The sequence below is a fragment of the Ambystoma mexicanum genome, chromosome 10, assembly GCF_040938575.1.
Source record: "Ambystoma mexicanum isolate Mex_15411 chromosome 10, UKY_AmexF1_1, whole genome shotgun sequence".
NCBI classification, from domain to species: domain Eukaryota; kingdom Metazoa; phylum Chordata; class Amphibia; order Caudata; family Ambystomatidae; genus Ambystoma; species Ambystoma mexicanum.
This window is the reverse complement of record NC_090932.1, coordinates 149,052,427-149,078,485: the sequence shown is the minus strand read 5'-3', so window position 1 is coordinate 149,078,485 and position 26,059 is coordinate 149,052,427. Positions and strand designations below refer to the sequence as shown.

General features: G+C 43.3%; 1 protein-coding gene across 2 annotated transcripts in view; it reads right to left on the bottom strand.

The window, feature by feature from the left end:
* LOC138491235 (tetraspanin-15-like) overlaps positions 1–26,059 on the bottom strand; it is a 290,383-nt gene that overhangs the window by 191,510 nt on the left and 72,814 nt on the right. For both annotated transcript variants that reach the window (XM_069617633.1, XM_069617634.1), the window contains exons 2-3: positions 9,664–9,849; positions 6,421–6,495 (exon numbers count right to left, since the gene is read on the bottom strand). In XM_069617633.1, the coding sequence (XP_069473734.1) occupies positions 6,421–6,495; positions 9,664–9,849 (261 nt within the window). The remainder of the gene's footprint in view (positions 1–6,420; positions 6,496–9,663; positions 9,850–26,059) is intronic.

Below are 26,059 nucleotides of genomic sequence, written 5' to 3'. Positions count from 1 at the left end.
TCCAATTATATGTCATATTTGGAATCAAACATTTCATCCATATAAAGAACAGACATTTAATCTTGTGAAATAGTACCAGATTTTTAATTCATAAGAGGATCCTCATCACATATTTTCAATCTGAATACACATCAAATAAAGCTCGATCATATTCTAAATGAATTCCTCTCAGTTTTAAAGAATCGAATTTCTAGATCCAGTTGATCTCTTGCCTTTCTAACATGTTTTTCACATTCCCTCATCTGACTGGTGGTTTTACAATGATAAAAAAAAATCTGTGAAATATTGGGCCTCATTACGACCCTGGCGCTAATGGTTGAACGGCGCCGTAAAAGGCTGCGGTGCCGTTAACCCATTAGCGCCTGATTAAGAGGTCCCTTTGCGGGACCCGACCTTAACGGCTGGTCTACACCAGCCGTTAAAGTAGGGACCCGCAAAGGAACCTTGGTGCTAAGTACGGTACCGCAATTTGCGGTACCGTACTTAGCACCTTCCGCATTCCCATTGAGCCCCATTGGGGCAAAAATGGGAATGGGGAAGGGCCATGGAGGAAGGGAGAATTACCGCCCCGCTAACCTTGTAATGGGGTGGCAATTCCCCCTTTCTCCATGGTGGAGTCGGTAAGTTACCGGCATGGACCATGGTGCTATTAGCACCATGGTTTTCCGCCTGGGTCGTAATGAGGCCCATTATGTCCATTCTCATTAAAATGTTCAGCCACTGTGGATTTCCTGTTCTTTGTTCCGATGTCAGAGTTATGTTCTCCCAGTATGATTTTCGCCTTCCTTGTCATCATCCCCACGTAATATACACGACATGGGCATTTAATAGCATATATTACATAACTGGTATCAGAAGTAGATGTATGACAAAGGGCTCTTCTGACCAGTATATGGATGCATAACAATATTACCTTGTAATACATTATTGCAACGTTGGCAGTTTTGACATGGTACAGTGCCTTTCATTTCTGGTGCGTGTTGTGTTTCACTAGTTTGTGTAGCATGTCTGTACTTTATTGAATGGCTCTTCCTGTAAGCAAAAATTGGCAGCTGTTCAGATTATGAACTTAAATTCGTATCCCTCTCTGTTTCCAATTTTAGGTAATGATCCTACTTAACGGTTTGGTTTGTTGGGAGTATGTGGTCACATATACCATAAATGGTGGATTATTTTGAGGTTTAGCATACTCACATGTGATTCACTGCTCAATTTATCTAGTGTTGTTTGCAAATGAATACAGAGTTTGGAATTGCTGGGAGCAATTTAGCACCTGGCTATACCCTAAGAGAGCCCAAGTAGCTTGACATCACAAACCACCAGGAGTTAAGTTTGACTCCTGGTGAGTGGCGCCCTGCAACCATGTATATCTGGTAGTCACTCTGTGTCTGGGAGTTTGTATAAAAGGTGTATTAGGATACCTCTAGAAGCCATTCAAAGGACAATGGGCTAAAGTTTGCATCTCATATGAAAGTTAGTTTTGTGGCCCGCTAACTGTTAGCTCCTCATTCAGCAGGAGCGGCGCTAGAAAAAGGAGGAGCAAGATGGTATCATATCACAGAAAAGAGATGGGCACAAAGATGGAAATGCTGTGGCAAGAAAGACACAGCAACAACAAAGGATGTAGTAATAGAAATAAATGTAGCATCAGAGGTATGAACGTACCAGGAAAAATAGTTAAAGACTAAATGAGAAGTAGCAGCACGACAGGGGACTGACAGCAAAGAAATCTAAAAGGAAATAAAGGGGAAAGGAATGCAAAGAGGAATGACAAGAGGCAGAGGAATCCACAAACAGTCAGCAATGGAGTGAATTACATAGCAATAGTAAGGGGGGTTAGAGTGTGTGAACCTGTGTGTATACACCAGTGTTGGGAAAGGAATGCAAGCCCCCCCCCATCTTTCAGGCACTTCAGATTGGCTATTCTGGCGTCTGCAACTCTCAATGTTAAATTGCTAAAGGTTAAAATGCACCGATTTCTTTGTAAGTAATCCATTAATTAAATGTTCACTATCTTGAGAACTCATGCGTTAGGCATTAACAGGCATGAATTGTTCCTAGGCCATGATGAGTGGCCCCTGGGTAAAGGAAAATCCTGACATCCAGGAGCAACTTACAGCTCCTGCGACAGAAATTCCAATTTTGACCCCTGCAGTATCCTTGCATTTCCGTTCCAAACATTTATTTTCTACTCCTGCTAGTATCCATCAGTTCTGTTTCTTCAGAAATTATTATTTTACATCTAGTAAATGCACTATATGGTATACCCCTAATCAAGCTAGGGAGATGAAAACTTGTTGGCAAAAGAGAATGGCTGTGGTCAGTAGGTTTTGCATAAATAGTCGTTTCCAAATTAGAAGATTTAAAGTACATTTTTACATCTAAAAAGTGTAACTTAGTTTTACTACATTCTATAGCAAATGTTATACGTGGATAGATCTCATTAATGTACTAAAAAATGGTTCAAATGATACACAAATCTCCAGACACAAAATATATCATCTATAAATCGTTTATAGGATTTTAGGTGATCTTCCCACACAGTGGGCCTCATTACGAGTTGGGCGCAAAGGGATACCGGGCACCGTTAAGGACATCCGTGCCGGTAATCCCTTTGCGCCCTATTCTGAGTTCCCTTAGCGGGACCCTTCCTTAACGCCTGGTCTGACCAGGCGTTAAGGACGGGACCCGTTAAGGGAGTTTAGAGCTAATAACGGTACCGCAAATTGCGGTACCGTTATTAGCTACTTCCCCATTCCCATTGAGCCCTATTGGCGCTGAAACGGGAATGGTTTTTTCAATGGGGACTTACCAGCCCCTCCAAGGTCGGAATGGACTGGTAAATCCCCATTGAACCAGGTCGGACTCGGTACCGGTATGGGAGGTAGTCATGGCACAAATAGCGCCATGATTACCTCCATGCTCGGAATGAGCCCCAGTGTGTTGTAAAGTATGTTGGTATTCTAAGTGGAACATAATGGTATTTGTGTGCTTACCTGATAAACAGGCTTTAAATTGGATGTGCTTTGAAACCGGCAAGCAATTAAGAGAAGCAAGAATAGAGGAAATAGTTCTTTGTTGTGGTGTTCTGTAAAATCTGGAGGTAGTGAAGAAGATAAGCCGGCGGTTAAGCCAAATACAAAGAATTACAATAATCAAGAGCCCCAGAAACAATGAGGATTCACCAGGGGGCGGAGCTTATCAGCCAAACAAGGAAGCAACATTCTTATTGAACAGATTGTCACAGATAATTGACCTGTGGCTCAAGAAGAAAGCGAAGAAGAAAAGTTAATTCCAAGGTTTTTAACAGTCAGCACAGGCTGAGTAAGACGGCCAAGGATGGAAGGTCAGAATGCCAAGATCCAGAGAGGCACTCGAAGGAGGCCCAACCACCTTGGTCTTCTCACTTGTTACTCATCCACATATTAACAACGAGCAAACAGGCATAGGAGCCCTCTGCAGCTGCTTGATGCATTAGATCTGCATAAGAGTAACAACGAATACCAAATGAGTGAATATGTTTAACCAGAGGCTGAATATAGATAATGAAAAGAAGAAGCAAAATAGCAGAACCTTGTGGGACACCACATGAAATGAAGACTGGCAGTGAAACAAAGGGATAAAGAAAAGGGGCTTGTGATCGATCAGACAGAAAAGAAAGAAAACAAGAGAGGGCCAAGCCAGCAATGGCCACCCTGTACATGAGGATTGAATGCTCGGTGGTGTCAAAAGCTGCCGACCGGTCTAACAGAAATAGCGCTCCAACACCACCCTGGTCCACCAGGCGGGCCAGGTCTTCCATGGCTGGCACTAACACAGACTCGGTACCGCGATCGGGCTGAAACCAAGATTGGAAAGGATCCAGGAAATCAGAATCTTCGAGAAAGCAACAAAGAAGAGGCATAACCAGAGATTCAAGCAACTTTATCAGAAAAGGGGAGCGATAGGGTGAAAATTAGAAAGGAGGGAAGAATCAAGAGAAGGCTTTTTTAATAAGGGAATCACCAAAGGGTGTTAAGAGCAGAAGGTACAGAACTATTAGCGAAAGACAGATTTATTGCGGATGACACCAGAGGTGCAATAGAAGGAAGGATCTCTTTAATGATGGATACCATAATGGAGTCCGATAGAGAAGCTCGCCTGAGACCATTAGTAACCCTGATAATATCCAGAGCATCTCAGAAAGGAAATGCAGTCCAAGAATGAGAAAGGCTGACCGTGCCAGCAGAAACAGCGAATGACAATGGAGACCCAGAATCAGAAATCTTCTGGCGACTAGTAAGAATCTTGTCATAAAAAAGGTAGAGCGAGAATAAGAGTTTGAGAAGGATCCAAAGTATTAGCTGAAGGATCAGAGGACAAAGGGTGCACCAACTTGAACAATTCCTTAGGCTGATTAATGGCAGCTTCAAGGCGAGCAGAAAAATTGAAACATTTAGCATCAAACTAACACTGCCATTGCACCTGGGCAGCCTTTCAGGTCATCATCATGCAAATGTGTCTTTGCCCTGCTACCAATGAGAGCAGCCCAAACAACTACTACAGCAAGGTCTAAACATAGCTGCGGCTGCTTGTGTTCCCATGCACAGGGGGTGCTGTCTAGAGGTTCAAGCTGCACTTCTGCTGTTGGTCGCAAGGCAGGAGAGCTCAACTCGGCACCGCCCCACACATGAATAAGTATGCAGCATACCCCATCCTTCCTATTAAGCTAGTAACTCTTCATTTATACGTTAGCAATATATGTGATGCAATAAATCAAATTCCAATTTTTGTGATAACCCATTTTGATATGAAATATTCTCTATAAATCTACAAGATCAATACTAGCTATTGGTGATGACCCATCCATTATGCGGACGTCATTCTTAATTTCAACTATAGCGTAATGCATCTAGGAGGGTTTGCTGCGATAGCCCACGGAGGGACTCAGAAGTGGTTGACAGTGGCCCTACTTTTTTCTTCAACTGTATTAACTTGGAGGTGTACAGGTTTGGTGGGTAGGTATTTCAGAGATGTAGCTGATTTGATTAGGGATTTGGTGTATTGTGTATCTCACATTGTACATCGTTTTGTGAAAATTGCTGTGATTTATGCAATTATTGGTTATTTTCTGGTGATTGTTTTGTGATTTATAAAAAGATGTTCTGTAAATAAACATGAAAAAAACAGCCCTTCTTGATGGGAAGCAGATATACAGAGTAAGGGCGACTGAGCCAGTCCGTCTAATGCATACAGACGCTTTATTTTGAATTCTACTATTCATATTGCACACAAACCATCTGTTTACTGCGCATTTACACAGAGAATGTAAAGAAGAAAGGGTGTAAGGCACTATAATGATTATTTTGTAGCTCAGTGTTGAATACATTGTTAGACAGACCCACAAAAAAACATGACCGTGCATAAACGTGCATGATCGTTAATAAACTCGTAAGCAGACCACCATAGCAAAGAACTATGTACTCAGCAGTTGAGAAGGACACTTTTGAGGATTAAACACCGGGTTTGTCGGATGCAGTACCACGCGCACGAAATGGCAGCACTCTGCGGTACCCATCCCAATGGCATAACATGGCTCAACAGACAATAACATCACCAGGCAGAGCAAAGGATCAGTGGCAAATTAAGATTCAGCTACCTGCGGAGTTTGCAGCCCCTGCTCTAAGGTGGGCATTGTTTGAGGGGGCCTTGCGCCCCTCTGGATATTTTAGTGGGTGCAAAAACAAACCCAGGCCCGCATAAATCGGAGACCACAGCTACCATCTTTGTTACATAATCCAATTGAACACAGGGGTCTGCATTTGTGGCTCAACAGATGTTTTAAGCTACGGCCCCATGATCCCTCCCCATTGATATGCTGCTGGCTATGGCTGGTGAGAGTTGTGGTGCAAAACCTAAAGGAGAACCAAAGGGCGCAGACCCCTGACCTGAGCTATTGTTCTAGCTTGGTCCCACCGGATCTTCTTCCGACCTTGCTTATTTCTACTGTCCCTGTAGTTGCACCAACATTCGGCAACTACGGCCTTCGTTGAACAAAGTATATAACGAAAAATGCCTTTTATATTTAACAAAATCTTTTCATAAAACGTGACTGCATCGTTGTTCCCTTTACCCTACCCTGTGCATAACTGCCAGAGTTGTCAGTGGAGGGGAGGGTTTGGGGTCAAGATCAATCTCGAACCTCTCTGGAGGTCGGTGATGGGCAAGGACAGGGCGGCTCACAGTATATGGTGTGGGCAACCAGCCTGCTCAGTTAAGCATATGTTGACCGCTTTAGAGAAAATCAATATGCAATCAACAGTAAAACAGTTATGAAGGTTACTGACGTCATTACGCGGCTAATGAGCGCTACAGATTTCAACATGAAACAAGTACACATTTCTCTAGACTTGCAGAAACATGAGGAGTTGGGCAACTCACCTGACTTTCAAAGAGTAGATTAACAAGAAGCATCACCACTTCGATGACAAAGATCACCAGGAGGACCCAGAAGAACTAGGGAAGAAAGAAAGAGGGTTATTGCCGCAGGGTGGATGTGGGGTTTCATTTCTTGTCATTAATGTGCTGTGTCATGTAGCTATCGCAATCAAAGAGACAAATGCGGCCATTGAAATCTGCTGGTTGACTTTACAATAAGAATACGTGAGAAAGCTGCGCTCCCTTGGCAGGATCTAAGCAGGCAGGCCATGGCAGGCAAAGTCAGATATTAAGATGGCAAATACAACGCAGGGTGGTCTACAATAGCTCGCAGTCAACGGAGAACTGGGCAGTGAGCGAACCCCATCCTGCTGTAAGGAACGTCAGACTTGCCCCTAGGGTGACAAGTATGCCGGTTAACTTTGCCACAGTCCGGTGAGGGAGTACTGACGCTCAACAGAGCTTCTGTGCACCCAATGTCTCTACACCCGCTCTGTGAATTGAGCCCACAGTGTTTTGGGGATCAGCAGATGGCAGGTCATTCCCATCTGGAGGCCTTTCTATGCAACACGTTTAGGAGAGGAACGAGGGGCAAGTCAAAGTTACTTAGTTTAACTTCTTTTGTGAACACGAATGACCTCTCCAGGGCTAGAGAAAGTCAGGCTTAGGTCAGTGCAACGTCTTTCTGAATTGGCCACTTGGCTCTTCTGTACCTCCATGTTGATGGCCAGGAGGTTCTTGGGTTGGACATTGACTGGTCACTCTCCTTATATACTCCGTATACAAGTAACAAGTTCCCTACATGTCATTTATACTGGCAAAATAAGTAAGGCTGAGGTGCCCCTCCGACATTCCCTTTGACGTAAGCAGTTAGGACAAGTACATCCGGTTCCTTCAGCAGCCAAAAGGTATAGAAAGATTGCAACTACTATGCGGTGGTTCTTCCTTACAAATAGTCTTGTCTGAATACATCTTTCAGGTGGTAACAAAAATTATCTGTGTGGCAATGAAACTCAGAAAAATCCATGAGCTAAACAAGGAATTGTATGGAGATATTTAAAAGGAGCCTATAATGTAGGTTTTTCCTCTGGTAAACTTTATTTCAGCATTGGTTTGGAAATGCTCGCTTTCAGAGCCAGGTTAGTCAACTCTTTTGCCTTAGAGGAGACATTCCTTTGACATTGAATCCTTACTCACATCCCAAAGAGTTGAGATAATGAATCCCAACTGGAAGAAGAGAAGTGCAATCACGTTGTGAAGGCAACTTCTTTCCCACAGCCTTGGTAAGGATTGAAGCTCAACCACCTGCACTGATGTTCATTGCCCAATAACAGTGAACATTGGAAGAGCATTCCCCCCCCAACAAGAGCCTTCATGGTAGACATGTTTTTCCACAGAATAGGTGGCAAAAGATTTGAAGAGCAGTACAATGACCCTTGAGAAAGTTCACTGTGCGTGGCATTAAAGGGAGGCTGCCCCAGAAGCGGTCAGAAAGCCAAGTGCAACCAATGAGAGACAAAGAAAGTTGTGCTCTCAACCGACTATCTGGGCTGGACTTAAAAGGTTTTAAGAAAATGACAGGGTAACTTCTCCTCAACGTTCCAGCAATAAAGTCTCTGAGTTTCACACTAAGTCTCTGGGCTCTGTTATCATCCTACTGTGTGACTTGCCAGGTTTCTATTGTCAGGACATCGTCATACACAGCCGTGGAGGTTTAAGTGGCCCCACACTTCTTGAATTCTGGTTCGTCTACTTCAGGTCCTCTGCTCCTCGTTCTGGATTCCTGAGACCCTGTGCCTGCAAGTCACTTGTGTACTTGTATGTTAGGCCTGGATTACTGTCACAGGTGGGTATGGGTAACACCAAAGTGACCCCCATGCCTTACTCAAGGAAACTGGCCAGTGTTGCTGGTCTAGCATCAGAGTAACATTGCTTCTTAAGCTCCCTGGCTCTGGTTCCCCCCATCCCACTCTTGTCTGCCTCTTCGACAGCTCTCAATGACCTCTTATCCCTACCACACCACCTTCTGCGAATCCAGCACTTCCTCAACACTCTGCCAAATGCTAGTATCTCCACCTGCTCTTAGCTCCCTCCTCTCAAGATGCACTTTGCCAGTGAATTATTTTTCTCATCCATCTCCTTCACCTCCTTCTCTCTGGGTATTAAATCCTCCTTCTGGGCCTTGATCTTGCCAACCACCTCTTTCCTCATCACTTTCTGCTTACCACTTCCTTCTCGACCTTGTATCACCTCCTCCTCAATCTTCACCACCTCATTGCATTCAGTCTTTACCACACTCTTTTAAGTCTTAACCACCTACTCTTCAGACTTTACCACTTCCTCCTCCATCTTCATCACCTCTTCCTCAACCTTCTGCGGCCCCTCCTACTTAGTCTCCTCTAGCCTCCCCATCATCTTATTCCTTCTAGCCTCCTCCCCTCCACTCTTGTATACCTCTGCCAAGATGCCTTCCTCAAGATGCCTTCCTCCAATCTCCACCGATCTGCAAGACCTCTTCTCCACCATCTCTACATGTCCACACTAGTCTAAAAAAAGCCAGCAGTTTATAAAGAAATCTGCCTATGTAGACCACTCGTGCTCAAATCTACCCTGGTGATTTTAATTATTAGACATTGAATTGGATAATTCTCCATGACCCCCAGACTCTTATGCCAGTGTTATGATATGTTGTTTATAATGCGCTTAATACCCAGGTGTGTTCCATGGGTCATTTTACAATAGAAATAGACAATATACAATTATTTCTAGCCTTAGAATGGAGGGGCAGTGTTCTAAAAAATGCCCTAGTTATCAGGTTTGACCAGCCCTGACAAGGCTTTGCGCTTATGTTCAAATGGCCCCATAGAGAGGAACACCTGCCTTTCTCTGCAGGGCACTGCTCTCTTCCAGTTCTTTTGAGTCCAATCCCTGCATAAGGTTGGCTATTCACGGAGCACTGAATCACCCAAAAGTTGGGCGCGTCGATCTTTGTTAAAAAAAGAACAGGGTGCACCGACTACTAGCAGACGAGTAGTGGGGGCAACCTTCTTGCATTTTGTGAGCCTTTTCAGATCCAAAATGTATTTCTGGTCCAAGAATATAGTGGTGACAATTTCTTTAAGCATGCAAACGGTAAGGGTGGTGTACCACTTCTATTAAGTTAGCATAACAGCAACACGCATGCAATAACATGTTCTGAAGTAAACAGTAGATGTAAAGCATTTGGAAAATAGGAGAATTGCTTACGATTTTGAGAAGCATAAGATTGTCCCGGAGAGACCCAACCATGCCAATGAAGGAGACTGAGAACATCACAATTCCAAGGAGAAGCAGAATTATCGCGGGCGCCAGGAAGATGCCATCAATGGTCTTCAGTTTCATCCTTTCGGCTTCTGCATATGCTCCAATGCACAATATCACAAACCCTGAAATCTGAAATCGAAATGGAAAGCATTGCAAGATCATTTTAACCAAACAAGTTCTTAAAGATATTGTTAAGGAGGTCATGTCGCATTGCATTTCAAAACTACATCAATGAAATGAATTCCATCTCAGAAGCTGAATTAATATTCCCCATACAATGCAATTAATTATGACATACATTAGCTAAAAAGTGATTACATTTGAAGGTGTCAAAACAAATCTGTGCTCATTGGTACTTTTTCATGCATAGGTGGAAAGCCATGTTGTACCGTTTGGAGCCCCATCACATGGTTTGGCGTGGGGCGAGGGGGCATTTGGATATGTGTTGGGCAGGGTTTCTACAGCAGCAGCATGCTCTTGGGACGGATTTGGGATTAATCTGTTCAGTATACTGGGTTTGTCAAACTTGAAGTAAACCGAGATTATTTACACTGGGAGAAGTCTGGGATTGTCAAACTGGGAAAACACTAGGTTGAGCTAAACTGGGAACATTAAACTGGTATTTTGTAACTAGGATTGTACTGGAATAATGCAAAATGGAAGCATTCTGTAACTGAGTAATGTAAACTGGGAGTGGGTTGTAATGCTGCAATCAAATATTTGAAATACACGAGAATTGTGTATACTGGGGAACAAAAAATGAAAAACTGGGATGGTAAAAACGAGGAGGATGCTACCATACTGCAAAGTTGCCAAACTGGACGTTTAATGACCTTTGTGAAAACTGGGATTGTTATTTCTATTCTAGAATTTGAGAATGGATATATACTAAGAATTTACAAACCAGGAGTAAAATATGTCACAGCAAATTTGGGGTACACTGCGATCTGCAAACTTGGTTGTAAAGCGTGCAAAATACTGGAATTATCTAAACTGACAATACACTGGGAGTGAGAAAACTGGAAAAACACTGGGAGTGAGAAAACTGGAAAAACACTGGGAGTGAGAAAACTGGAAAAACACTGGGAGTGAGAAAACTGGAAAAACACTGGGAGTGAGAAAACTGGAAGGAAACTGCCATTGCACAAATCAAATCTACTGTGGTTGCCAAACTGTAAATATACAAACTGGGTGATAAAACGTAATTGGGCTTATACAGAAATGGCCAAATTTGTGAAGAACAGGAATGTAAAACTCAGGAGTATACTGAAATTGTAAACACTCTTAGTTCCAAAATTGGAGTTAACTGTGAATGGTACATTTTTATTTATTTTAAATGTGTATAAAGCGCTACACACCTTTAGGCCTCAGAGCACACAAATAGACATAACGTCATTCTGGCATTAGACTTATGGTAATGCTCGCGGCTACTTGAATACTGCATTTGAAGATTTAGGAAATGCCACATTTTTCTGTGTAGATCCTCATGACTATCAGGCCATTAGAATTATAATTGTTCTTTTATAACACGCCTAATACCGAAAACCAGTTTCTAAGCGCGAGACCGCGATTCAAACCTGTGTTGCTATGCGTTGTCTTGCTTCCAAGACAAAACGCGTTGCCCTTGAGCTACCCTACGGCCCATATACTATTTGCGTTCTAATTGTTGCCTTCATTTGACCAACTTTAATTAGGGATAAACCACCATGCCATGCCCCAAGATGGTCAGAATGCAAATCCTTAACACAGGAAGAACTGACAAACATCCTCACGTTACTCAAGACCACCGCCGACCAGGCCGATGTTATCCGATGGAGGCTGCTCCATCCTGAACAGGACCATAGAAAAGGCTCTCTTGCCTCTCATCTATAGTAGTAACGCTCCACTCATACGAGGCATCTCCCCCCCCATGGATTGAAAAAGGCAAGATCATTCCCTTACTAATACTCGACCTGGATGACCTAGCACACTACTGCCTCATCAGCCACCTATGCTTCATTATTTTAATGTTTTCTATTGTGTTTTAGCCTACAAAAATAAGCTTTTCACAAAACAATGATATAAGAAAAAACAACAAAAAGTCATTGAGTATTACAATACAAAGAAAAAGATAACCTTTCCAAATAATTAATAACATTTCATCTAAAATACGAAAAAATGAATAACAGTTAATAACATTTCATGCAATGCAACCAAATAATTAAAATGCAGCTACTTTCCCTAGGAAACACCTATAAGAAAGCAGACAGCGCCAAAATTAATTTCCCCACAACATCTCAGACTGTAACACTGAACCCAAATAACGTAACCTCGGCTCCGCAAAAGCTGGACAAAGCAAAACAATGGAGTGCTTCCACCGATTTGGGTATGCAAAACCAACAGTCGGTTGGACCTCGGTCACAGAGTAGAAAATTGGTTCAGACGGAAGCTCAAGTATACACCCTGAATCTTTGGCCAAGCAAACAAGGACACATACATCAAAAGATCAGATTGCTACCCTCTGAATTTTGGGTATTCCCTGCAAAGGGACAATTCCCCAGTAAGTCCAGTGTTTCTGCCCAGTCTGCTGCGAACAATGTTTGCTTCGCTCCCCCAGGAGCTTCCTTCAGCTCCTCTGGTGAGGACCCTATCTGGAACAAAATCCTGCACATAGTGGATTTGTACTGACTCAGTAGAGGCCGATTGGAGGGAAGACCGCTCACCCAGGCATTGATATAGAGAATTGTTCAGAGGGTTTAAGATTTTGGCATATTCTGCCAAATTCCTCCACAAGGCTCTTGCCGCCAGAGAATTAAGTCCCAACTCCTGTCTGACAACTGCATTGGGCACAGAGTTATTCAGGCCCAAAGTTATTTTCCAGAGCAACCCTGAAGTATGTTAAGAGATGCCCCCATATCAAAGGGGACCCCAAGACCATAAAGGACAATAGGTTCAACATTTTGGAGATAAAACCTGATCAGGGGTACCAAGGAGTGGCAACATAGCTGCAAGTAAATTTGCTTCATTTTGGTCAATAGAGTTGAGAATCCCCCCCTTGAAAAGAGCCTTCCAGGCCCCCCCTGTACTGTTTATTTGAGAGATTGAATCCTAAGTATCTCATGGATGACACCCTTTCCTGAAGCTGGTCTCCCACATTCCACGTGAAGGCTTTTGGCCTTTTTTTTTGGTGGAAAAAAATGACAACTTTGGATTTCTTGCCATACATTTTTAAGTTATTATGGACAGCACAATGATGAAATAGGGTCAGTTTCCTATGGAGACCAATCAGAGTCTTGTCAAAGAGGATGACATCATCTGAGAAAGCGAGCCAGTTTAGAATGACGGTTCCCATTTTTACTGGATTTGTCGTTCCTGACTCCCACAGGGTGGCAATGTCCGAGACAAAAAGGTTAGGAGGGTGGGGGCCACCACGCAACCCTGTCCAAGCCCCACAAAAGTGAAAACAGGTGCTGCGGCTGCCTGCTCCCTCCTCAACCTGACCCTTAAGGATGAGTCGCTATGCAGCAACGCCAGAATCTGAACAGTTTTCAGTGGCACATTCCACTGTAGGAGTTTACTCCACAGGGTCTCCAGACTTACTGTGTCGAAAGCATTCAAATTATCTATGGAGGCCATGTAAACAGGACCCATCACCCCATTTTCCACTGCTGCAGAAAGTTGCGAAATTATGATGCCGTTGAGGCAGGTCCCCATACCAGGTAGGTCTCCATATCAGGTCGAAATCCCACCTGATGTTTGGAGAAGGTTTAGATCCTTTATCTGTTGGGAGAGCTTTCTAAGCAATAGGGAAGCGCAAACTTTGCTGAAGGCATCTAGGAGGGCTATTGACCTAAAGTTCTTCAGATCAGACATGTTACCCTGTTTGCAAATGGGTATTACAATAGATTGTTTCCAAGTATTTGGGATACTGCCCACCCGGTATATGCTCTTGTAGATAGTCAACAAAAGGTCCCACCCATGCCTCTGGATCCTGCTTGAAAAGCATTGGTGGAATGCCACCGTACATCCTCCTTATCCCAGAGGCAAACCCCCTAATCCTTCCGGCCCATATTAAGGGACGAACACTCAACCTCGTCCTTGGGTCGAGAAAATGTGTTCTGTAAGTAGGCCAACCATATGTGCTCTGGAAGGTCACAATCCTTCTCGACAGCGGAGCCATTTGTAGTTTGCTTCAATGTAGACCACAAGTTGGCATGCTTATTCCCTGCCAATGTTTGAAGTATCGCCTGATTCGCTGCGATGTGGGCTTCTCGCCTGCATTGGGCAGCCGTTGTATTATAGCAAGCTTGAATTTTCTTTTTGGCTGCCGCGTATTCTAGTGGTAAGAGGGAGGCAAACCTTAAGGATCTCAAGTCCTTCCTTTTAAGTTTTTTAGCCAGGGCAATGGTACCCCTGTACCAGTGTCTGTTATCAATGTTGCATTTACCCTTCGTCGCCAAACAGGCCATACATATGTGCAGTGTGAGATTAAAAGAGTCCACTGAAAAACTGTCAGTCAAGCATCCCCCCCGCCCCTGACTTTATCGTGTGGTTGAGAATATTCAAAAAATTCTAATAATTTACTGCATTCTATCTTACCGTCAGGCCACGCCTGGCCAGCGAGATGAATGCTGTAGCTAACTCAGTCAGGGCAAACTCACATAAGAAGCAGGGGCATGTGGTCGTTACCTGCAGGCTGGTCCCTCGTGAGTGGATCGCAACAAGATAGCAGGAGGGGAAGAGACATAAATTATTGATCCACAAGCTTTTAGTTCCTCTAGACCAAGTGAAAAAACTGCCCATTGATTTCTCTATTGGCAGACAGATTCTCATGCCCCAACTGTACAGATGATTTAGCCATATAGAAGGTGGCTCTGCGTCCCCCAGTTGGGGACTGAAGGACCACATGTCGTGTTCTTGTGTCCCAAAACATTCTGCACAGCGGGCATTGAAATCCCCCCCAAATAACCATATCACTGTTGGCCCTATCCAACCACCCCTCCAACAACTCATCCAGGCCCTCCAGAAAAGTCTTCAATGCGTACTTTGCAGGATTCCAATATGTACATTCACTGCCAAAAGATGTTCCATGGGAGTCATTACCTCATAATGACGACACTTCACCCCAAAGTTAATAGCAATGGCCAAACCCACTAGGGGGCGGCCTCTGTTACCCCTGGTTGCCATCTTTCAGTGAGTGTGAAAACCCTGGAGCACAAAAGTATTCATATCAATCGTCTCCTGGAGAAAGAGGATATTGGCTTCCCCCACACATGTTTTTAAACACCTAGTTAGGTTTGTAAATCCACATACATTCAAAAGACACGAATTTGCACATCCTAGGCACATTTATTCACTGTGTGACCTTGAAAAACATTTGGAGAGCAGCTTCCAGCCAAGACCAGTCTTCCAGGGCCATGGTCGATCCAGGCAGTGTATTAGAAGTCAAATGATGTATGTCCTATTTAGCGGTAAGAAAATCAGCCAGTACCTTTGGATCATGAAGATCAAAAAGATCATAGCCTACCAACGTCAACATCTCTCGATCCTTCCACACTATTTGTGCTATTAGATTCGATTTAAAGCGGCAAACAGATGTATTGGTCCTTGATTTAGGGAAAATCACTTGCACTATATCATGGGATATCAAAGCGCGTAGTGATGAGATTTCCTGAAACCCCCCAGCATTTGTGTTCTGTTCATGAACTGTTGAACATCTTCCTGGGACACAATGTCCCACCCATTAATAGTTCCCTGAAATGTGTCAGCCCTAGTTGTATCGGGCAAGCAGTATTGTCTGGGGGACAATAACACTGTCTCTGTTGCTAAAGTCGAAGGCACCACGCAATATGTCGATGTCTGCAGTGCTCTCGGAATTGGATCCAGCGAGTCTTGATGGGTAACCGGCAAGTTAATGGGAGCCAATGATGCCACATTTCCTGTGTTCACGTGGGGATGGAATTGGGTTTCCCCAAGAACGTTGTCATCTTGCTGTGTTAGGTGGCCGTCTTCTTCTTAGGTCTCACTACTTGTGGCATGGACTCCTCGGATAGAGCCAGTGTCGTAAAGGGAAGCCATGCCTGAGACTCAAGTGCCAAGTCCTTGACTGTATCCTTTTCGGACAATGTGCTTATGAATTCTTTGACCTTTTTCTGCTTGTTCAGGTTGGGGGCCGGAAGATTTTTGTATTTTTTCCTCTGTTAGCCACTTTTTTGCACCGTTTCCTTGTCTTTTGTTGTTGTAGGCCCTCGTTGGAATTTGAGGGCAACGTATCAGCAGCAGTCTGCTGCTCCACCTTCGTGTCAACCTCTTGGCTGTCTCCTTCGACCTGTGATAAAGCATACTCCCTTTGTTGAAAGTCCATTAGAACCGTTGGGGTGTCCGGAGTGGCACTTTGTTTCAGGCTGGGGATGGGTATTGGTCCAAAGCATGTTCTTGTGATCGTTCCCAAATATCCTTGTCAACGCATACACACTTGAGAACGAGGCACCCCGTTTGTAACTTTTGCTGAGAGGGCACGTGGTGAGGGAGTTTAGGACCTTCCAATAGTAAAGCAATGTTGGAATCAAGCTTTCCTAACTTCCTTCTGTTGTCCTGTGCGATATCCTTAACGTTGTCGTACAACCCGACCATGGATTCTAGCACAGGGTGGAAGGCAGAGACTGATGCTGGACCCAAGGAATTTATTTGCGGCAACACAATAGAATTCCTCCTTGTTTCTAGGTTACTGGGCGTAAAGAAGACTCTGTTCATAGGTTGTTTAAGGATAGGTTTGGGAATAGGATTTACCAAGTTTTCAGTGGGGGGACTTGAGCGGAGAACCTTCGAATAACCAGACGGTCTTATCCCTAGAGTGTTAGACCTGCAGCCTCTGTTGGTTACCCCTCTACATTTTCGCACAGCCTTTCAAAGGAGTTGTCCAGAATCATGAATTGATTGGAGAGTGCGAGGGGGCTGTTTGCAGCCTAAGATGTACTGAGGAGCCACCGCTGTTATTGGAACTCGGGCAGAGGGCCACCCTTCCTTCACAGTGGCCCTTGTACCAAACACGGGAGAGTGTAGACTTGATTTCTCCAGCTCCACCATGAGGGTTGAACAATGGTTTGACCCATTGATTGGGGGGATTAGTTGAACATGGGTTTGTTACCACCTTAAAGAGTTGTATAGCATGCAGGATATGTGTTGCAGTACTTGTAACTGGTATGGCCACAACTTGTGAGAGTAGGGCAGGAGAGACAGTTTGTAAAGATTGTAAGAAAACTCCCTCCCCCTTCCTCTGGATGCAAATGGATTTTTCCCCACTAGCCAGTGTACTACCCTCTGGTAAATCTAACACCTTCCCCGAATCCCTTTCTTTTAGGGCCGCCAGACCCTTTTCAGTAATTAGGAGTCTCCCACTCTGCAACTTGAGTATGGGCATGTTGTCTCCAGTCGAATGGAGAGTGGAGACATACTCTATAATGACAAAGAAGATCCCTTGTTGGGTGCACACTCCGTAGCACCACAATCTCGCAATGCAGTCAGAGCAGACAAGCAGTCCTGGCAATAGCGGATCAGAAGACCACTTAATAATCCACTTTTAAACGGCGCACGCTCTGTGCTGTTTTCGACATGAACAGCGAGAAGGCAGTCATGCTTCAAATACACAAAACGATCACCCAACGCAACCTACTTCAACAATACCATTCCAGCTTCCAACCAAGTTGCAGCAATGAGACTGCAGGCACTCATGAACCCACGTCTTCTGGTAGTGCTAAACATTGGTCGACTATAAAGCCCTACTCACCCGGTCTTCCTGGATAGGATTTGATGCCACGGCCCCACCAACAGACACCAGCTCATTCACATAGGCCCCTTCAGATCCCAACAATGCCCAGTGACCTGTAGAGCCCCACAGGCCCCTTCCTCTCCCCAGTCACCTTTACCCACTATACAGAGCACTATTGGCCATATTCAAAAACAAAATCCACCAGTTTACTGAGGACTCACCTGAACGTCAACTGCCTCAATGACATTCACCAAATGAAACACTGCCTCTTCGCCATTCAAGCCTCAATGTCCAAGTGCCTACCTGAAACTCAACCCTACCAAACCAGAGGCCATCCTTCTCAGGGGCACAGGCAAATTCACCCAAGTTCAGAGTTAACTGAGCTAAAGAGGTTACAGTCTGAAAATAAGGAGGAGACACCATGTGGGCAGGAGGGGTGAAGGTCACATCTGGTAGGTGTGTAGTAAGAGAACAGGATAGCTTTGTCCCTAGCAACTACTCTATAGTATGGTTAGGATGGTGACTTTATGTGACGAAAACAGATTGTTCAATTGAGCTAATAAAATCAGCAATTGAAAAACATTGTTAGCACAGCCCCCACTAGGGTTGTTAAGGTATACCGCTGGTATTCAAAAAGTAATGGTCTTGTTATTCTAACAATAACCTTTATTTAACTTAGACTGGTTTACCATCTGTTATTTCTTTTCCTTGACAAAGCGCACGGATTTGTTGTAAAGCAACAAAGCTACAAAAGCAGCGTTTATGGTCTGTAGGAATGTTACCAAAATATGTTCACTAGAAAAGAAAACATTGAGCTGCTTAAAATTCTGGCTTCAGGTACTGCTGGCAATTATATTGTTGGAAAATGCACAAGCAAGCACACAGGGCCATTGTTTACTTCAAGTCTACCTCCTGCGGCATCCAACCACAAGTAATGTTCTCAAAGGTGTTTGTGATGTGTGAACCCAACAAATACATTCAGAAATATCTTAAACACAGGAATCAAAGTTCCACTATTTCACTATTACTCGCTGCACATTTTTTTTTTCTTTTGAAAAAGAAGTTTAGTAAATGCCTTAGCATTGCTGGTTACAATTGGGAACCAGGCATCCATTCTTTAGGGGTTTTGTACCGAACAAAATGCAGTTTGAGCAGCGGTCAGTGCTATTGCTATTGCTTCAAGAGGGTTTATGGCCATTTCATCTAAAACCATTGCATCTAATGCCATTCTATCGACATTTTTCCATCTAAAGAATGTCCATCTAATGCATTTTTTTTTCTTTTTGGGGGGTGGGGGAGTGGTCCCTCCCCCAAACCCCTGTTGTTTACCCTTTAAAATGCACCTGAACAAAAATTCACCCTTTACCCCCAAAAACATGCATTAGATGGGCATTTATTACATGGAAAAATGTGGATGGAATGGTATTAGATGGAATGGGTTCAGATGAATTGACTAGATACCCTTCAAGAGTGGGTCGAGTTAAGTGTTCTGAAGCAGGCCTTGCACTTGAGCTAAAGGTTAGTGCCAAGTGGCGGGGACATTCATCTAAGTAAACTGGTGAATTTTTAGTTACAGTAGCAATTATTATAAACATTTACAAAACCACAAAACATATGCCACTTTTGATTTTATAAGTATGCTACCACTTACAAATCTGGCAAGAAAAATGCCAGCAGTTAAGTAAACAAGCAATGCACAAAGTGGAGTAAGGCACAACCTAACTGTAGAAACCGCCCCCAAAACAAATATTGAAATGTAATAGTTGATCCAGGCAGGAGTACAATACGCTTTAGACCTCCATTTCTTTTACAATATTACGACAACATGTTTTTTTTTATGTTGCATTTTACATACATGTGATATGAAAGTGCAGGGATGGGTGGGTGCATTTTTCTGATGTGCTTTGGGATCTGGGACACACGCTGTATCCAGAGCTCTGATGTTCATGAGAAGGGAGGTCGTCGGCACTTGGAGGTTGAAGGAGCCACTGTGCTGCAGCCTTCAGAAAGAGGCCACTGAATGCCTCCAGGCAGGGATACTACAGGACCTCTGAGATTATGCCCAAGAAAAAGAAACTTTAAGCAGAGCTATTGGACTGTGCCCTTACCTTTCAATATTGGTCCACACAAAGTTAGTACTGATTTGGTTAGTTGGAACATTTTTGCTATTTATAGTGGTACAAAGCTGAAGAACAAGACCTGGGAAAAGAAGCAAGGCCAATAAGGGGATTGCAATACTCAATCTTTCTTTATGCAGAAATTACACACTTCCAGAAAAGTATACATCAATACCATTTCCAATCTCAGAAAGAAATTAGGCAAAGCCATAACATTCACTATAGTATCACAACATCAATCATTTCACAACAATAGTAAAACACATGTCAAAATCCCAAACTGATAGATTTAAAATAGGTTAAAAGAGTAGAAACATAATGCCCCAAAGCAAAGTTGGATCGATCTATTCAAGTTCCTGCTTCCAAAGTACAATCTGTAACATTAACAATGTTATGTTATGTTACAGAAATGTATATAGCGCACGGTCACCCAGGGGAATCGTGGAGCTGGAGAGGAGAGGGCAGTGAAACCAAGAGCCTGCCAGACAGCAGTCTTCTATAACAGATGTATTTTTACAGCTTTCCTGACTGCCAGATGATTAGACATTTTTTTTGACTTCCAGCAGGAAATCATTCCATAACTGTGCCGCAGCTACAGAGAAGGCCCGGCCACCAATACAGGAACAGCGGAAGGGGGGGCACACACAGCAAGCCTGCCGATGCTGATCGCAAGGATGATAGCGGGTGAATTTAGAGCAAAGATATTCTGCCCCCTGACCATGCAGTGCCCGATGGACAATACAAAGAAAAGGCCAACGTTGCTTTTTACAGGTTGCTTACATTAAAAACCTCCTTGGCAATTAGTATGGAGTGAATGCATTTCTTTCCTGCATTAATATAAGATGGGCAATCAAACGTAAAAGTACATTCTGGTAGGTTATTGCAAAGGGGACATTTATCCGAGTTAGTCCCGTTCCATTTGGACGAGAGCTCTATTTCTTGGATCTGCTAACCAATTAGGTTATTTTTAAAGACACATGGAGTTTTAAAAGGCAACATTGGTGGAGTCAAAGCTCCAAAGGCTTTATCATTCAAAACAAAAAAAGGGGTAAACACATGTTCTTTAAAGGCATGGATTACAACGCTGTGGAAATGCTCATACACAACACAAAATGTCTTATCCAAAGCCTCATCAGGCCAAGTTCCCTCTGGGCAGGGTTTACAGATCTGGTCCACTTCCATATCGATAGATGTGCGGAGTCAACTTATTCCGCTGGTACTTTCATATGGAGGGACAAGTCCGCCCAAGTGTTGAAGCGCAGCCAAGATAAAATATGCTCGAGGAAGAGCACGCAGGCCGCGCGTGCAGGGTATGCAGACACCGGAGGTACACCTTTGGGGAGCCTTAGCTTTTTTTTTAAAAGACAGTTCTCAGCAGTTTGTAACTGAGTGCGCGGTACATTGCCCCTGACCCCCGGTTTCGGCCCCATACAGAGTTGTCCTACGAACTTGCTCTCTTTGAACCTGTATTGCGGGAGCAATTACTTTGCCTCTAAACCTGCGAAAGAATTTTAGCATGGCACCAGCTGGTTGGGGAAAAAATACATTTACTCCCGCTCACTTGGTCGGACCATGAACCATTCGACATCCATTGCAGACCAGATAGTCAAAGTTGGTAAAATGTCTAATGTTCTTATTATTCAATTTAAAATGGACCTCGGTTCGTTTCACTGTAGAATCTACAAGGTCTACTTGCAGCAAGTGGTTTGCTTGTCCCTAACCGAGCGCTTGATAGTAGCATCTGCATACAGCAGAATGCCCATTTTCAGATTTCAGGTCAATCGGGGAATTCCAATTCTTAGAATATACAAGCTTGCTCATTGATGTGCAGTGAAAACAGGAGGGGCCAACACGCGGCCATGTCTCACACCCTTTTTATAGCAACATCTTCTGCACATTCTCCTCCAATGCCATATATTAACCTGGAAGTGCTATGGGTGTGTATTAACTTATCAAGCAAGGAGGGTGGCATTCCTCAATCTCTACAAATTGGCCACAATTTAGAACTATTTACCCCATCAAAAACGGTTTAAAAATCCTTGATTACTAAGTAGAGACATCTTTTATTGGGGTGACGTTTCTGAATTATTGCACTCAAAAATGTTTGATTGTGCCTTTATCGTTACGAAACCCGCCTTGCAGAGTAGAGATTAAAAATGTATTGTCACATACCCAATCACCAAGTCTAGTAAAATGCATCCTTCCGTACATGTTAGCCAGGGAATAAATGATAGATCTAGAAGGATAGTTTCCAGGGGTACAACCAGCCCTACAGATAAGAGGCATATCTGGGCTTTTTAGCCAATAATATATTGCAAATACGCCTCATTTCATATTTTTCTTTTCGTACCATTTACACGGGCTGCCCATAGCACTGCACTCCCTTGTCTCTTCCGTTAGATGGCGCTAGAGCACATTCCTGTCTTGCGTGAAGACTACTGTGCCACTGAGTTGAATGCGATACAGCCACCTTCAGGGAAGGAAGCACGGCCTTTAACCTGACCCGCGTCCCTGTGAAATCTATTTATAGCCCTGCAACAAAGCACAGTACAGCGGACTTTAACACTGAAAGGGCAGCCAATTGCCAAGAGTCAGACCTAGCAGGCCTCATAAGTGGAAATGCAAACCAACTGAGGCGATGCAGACACTCGAACACCAATAACGAATGGTTTCAGCCACACTGATGATCTCTCCCTGATCTCCTATGGAAGCCCCTCTGGCTTTCTGCAGGAAGGGCCAATCTTCCAGTAAAGTTATGTGCAGTTTACCTGTTAAACACAGGTTTGCAAAACAAACATTGGGACTGGTTAACTTTAATATTAAATGCTTTGTGACAATGGATATGACCTCTATTTTGCTCAGTGCAAAATAATGGAATGCTTACCATAAAACACGCTCTCAAATGAAAGTTAAGCTGCCAATGGAGAGTCATTTCCACCTCTGCCAAACCTGTCCCTCTAAAAAAAAAAAAATTAAAAAAATGAAGAAAAAAAAAGCTTTTTCTGTGGTGCAAGTATTCATTTGGGCTGCAGGTCTGAGCGGTCGACTCTTTCTTTGTCCGGGAAAACACTTAGGGAGTTCCTATCACTCACGAAAAGAATGGGAACATAACTAACAAACAGAGCATTTCTGAATGGGATTAATAGAACAGTCACTTAATATCCTGATCACCTTGCATTCCAATCCCTATTATGTCATGCCACGATCAGGGAGCATGTCATTACCAGAAACCACAATGCAAATTACTTCATAACTAGAGAACCAGGACCAAAGAACTTTTTTTTTCTTTTTTTACACAGATGTGCACTGGATGGGAAGCAAAAGTCTCTTCCCAACAATGTCTTACTTTGCACCCTTTGCATTTCGATGTACTGGATATGTTTTAGCACTTCACAGGTTGTCGATGATGGATGTCTGTTAGATCCTGAACGGCTTTGTACCAATAAGTAATCCCATGAAGAGTGCTTGGACTTCTTTCCATGTGGCAGCTCCTCCCTGCGGAACAGGCAAACACGTCCAGGCTTAGCTAAGAATCTGTGAAGGTGCAGGGAGTGCTCACATCCCCTTTGACACAATCTACGGCCTGCACACACCAAAAACGTGGTTGTCTCAAGGACAATGTTGTGCAGATGTGCCCTAGAGTCACCTGGCAGCAGTAGTTCACTTCTTCATTGATACTCCCTTTTTCTGAGAATAGAAGTTTACTACACACAGACAGGCTGCCATAGACCTAATTTATCTTGACCAGTTCGGCAGTAGTGATTATATCTCCATGCCAGGACAAACCACTGAATTGTTCCCGTATTACTTTTTTATAGTCTGTGTATTATGTGTGCTTAGAACCTATTGAAAAATGTGCACTCATGTCGAAGGAATAGTTGTCCAAGTGCACATAGCACCTGCTGAAGTGCTGGGGGTGGGGGTACTATTAAAGAAGAGCAGGACCCCACTTAGGTCACACAGTGAGGGAAAGGAGGACGGGACTGTGAGAGAAGAGGGCTGAAGGGGTACCATCCAGAGTGGACAGGAAGGAAAGCTATTTGAGCATTGCATTCAGCCTGCCAGTTGTCAAGCAGCAAGCAACACAGACATCGATATACCAGGCCAACTTTAACTTAGTCCAAATGGTATGGACTGGATGAATAAGTTATAGGGCCGCCACAGGTAACCAATATACGTTGAGCGAAACCGAGTTACTGAGGCACTAATCACAACAATGAGGATGAGGTCTCCTGCGTCAGGTAGTTTATGTACCCAGTGACATCAAAGCACCACCAAATTATGTGGGGCTACACAACTTTCTAACATTCTCTATACAGTTTTAACTTTATGCACCAATACTTTACACGAAGGAGAAAAATAATCATTTTTACTGTTGAATTTTCATTTACTCTCCAATTGTATACATAGTGAGTGAAATACTCTCACCTCACTTGGTGCAACTCTTACCTTTTTCAAAAATAGGTATGATCTCATCTTAGGCCCAAGAACTAGATAGAATGAACAATTCAATCATAAGATTATAAAAGGATGTTTTAAAAAGGAGCCCAATATCCCATTCTCGTTAGAAAGAAAAAAATCAATTGATCGATTATCTGGGCAGGGGGTTTCTCATTTTTTGTTTGGGACAATAAAGCAGCTAAAGTTTCCAATTCGGTAAAAACAAGAGGATAGATTAAATTTCATTATATAGTGCTTTAAAATGGGATAATCAAACATCATTGATGATAATCGAAGTGTTTTTTTTTATTGTACACGGTTTTATTAAACCTTTACAAAAAGAATTTACAGAAAGGAAAAAAAGATCTTTACAAGAAAGAGGATTCACAGTAGTAATTCATTTCACAATAAGCAGCAAAACAAAGGGATATCAACGTAACATTCGCAGAGTAAAATAATTGCTAAGTAATAACCAAGGAAATAGCATCCTTAAAATTTCAACATATGTCTAAAAAAAAAAGAGAAACAAGCAGAAAGACCACACAGTCAAATCAATGGAGGCAATGACAAACAGTTTCCCCTCAAGTTATCAGGGGCAATCTAAATGAAGATTCCGAATAAATCCAGAAAGGGCCAATCCTTGTCGTGTATTTTGTACACATAGACAGCGTTGCCAGACAAGGTCAGTGGATTGGCCAGAGTAAAGGTCCTTCAGTAGGCCTAAACAAGAGTCTATTAGGGTGTTAATTTGAGTACAATGAAGGATAAGATGTTTAGCCGTTTCAGGTACTAGGCGGCAACATCTAAATGGGCTGTCCTCCACCTTAATTGATTTCTTCTAAGCTTAGTATCCAAAGTGGGGAGTATATTCCAACGTAATCTCAAGAGAGAAGCCCAATATATTCTATTTGGGAACATATTAAGAATCTTGGAGAGGGAGCCTCTTTTCTTGTGTTCGTGTGATAAATGGCTCATCGATTTGTATGAGTGAAAGGTATCTAAAGTGAGAGACCAATCATAGTCCAGCAACTACTTTTTGGTTTTCATCTGATTAGTGTTTAGTTGCCCCAAATCAGAGTCAACACTTTCAAGAATTTTTTCGCACGAATTGCAAAATGTAATTAGAAAACCTGAAAAGTCAATGCTGCTTCCTACTAACTCATAAGGTATTTGGTGATGAAGCCTTAATTTTTTACATACAATGTAAGCATTCTCCAATGCACACGTGACTTTATAGAGGCATATCCTAGTTCACATCGAATTGCAGTGAGGGGAACCGCATTCGGTAGGCCGAGGATCCGTCTCCAGATTCCACCCTCGATTACATTCAGTTTAGACACAACTTGCTCCGTGCATAATACCAGACCATAAGTCAATTTGGGAGCAAGTTTCCCTTCAAAGAAAAGGAGAGCTGGTTTTATGGAGAATCTTCCATATTTGAGGTCGATTTTTAGGATCTGATTTTCCAATAATTTTGCTTTATTAGAAAGCACATCAAGCTACCGTCTGGAACCCCTATACGCATGAACATGGTAGCCTAAATGGGCAAGGCTGCTAGAAATGCCCACCTTCGACCCCTCCAAGTTCCACAAATTACTCGGGTTCTTATGGGCTCCTTTGGCAAATGCGAGGATTTTAGTCTTACTGGGGTTAATAATCAGACCATTAATCTTGGCATAGTTGGCAAAGGTGTCCAGGAGGTGCTGAAGGCCCACCTTTGTACAATCAAGCAGAAAGTCATCCGCATAAGCCAGCCAGACGACCTTACTGCGGCCCACTCTTAGAGCTAATAGTCCTTCTTTATAACGATGTTCTGCTGCGACAGACACATTCTGATTGAACACCCAGGGGGCCAGAACACACCCCTGTCTGACACCACAGTGTGTCTGAATGATAGTTGACATATCTCCCTTTTGATTCAGACTAATTCTTATGCCAGCGTGTTTGTAGACCCTTCCAACAGACTCAGTAAGCCCTTCGGTAAGCCCCACAATGCAAGCTTGTGCCATAGCCTTTGTCAATCGACACAGTCAAA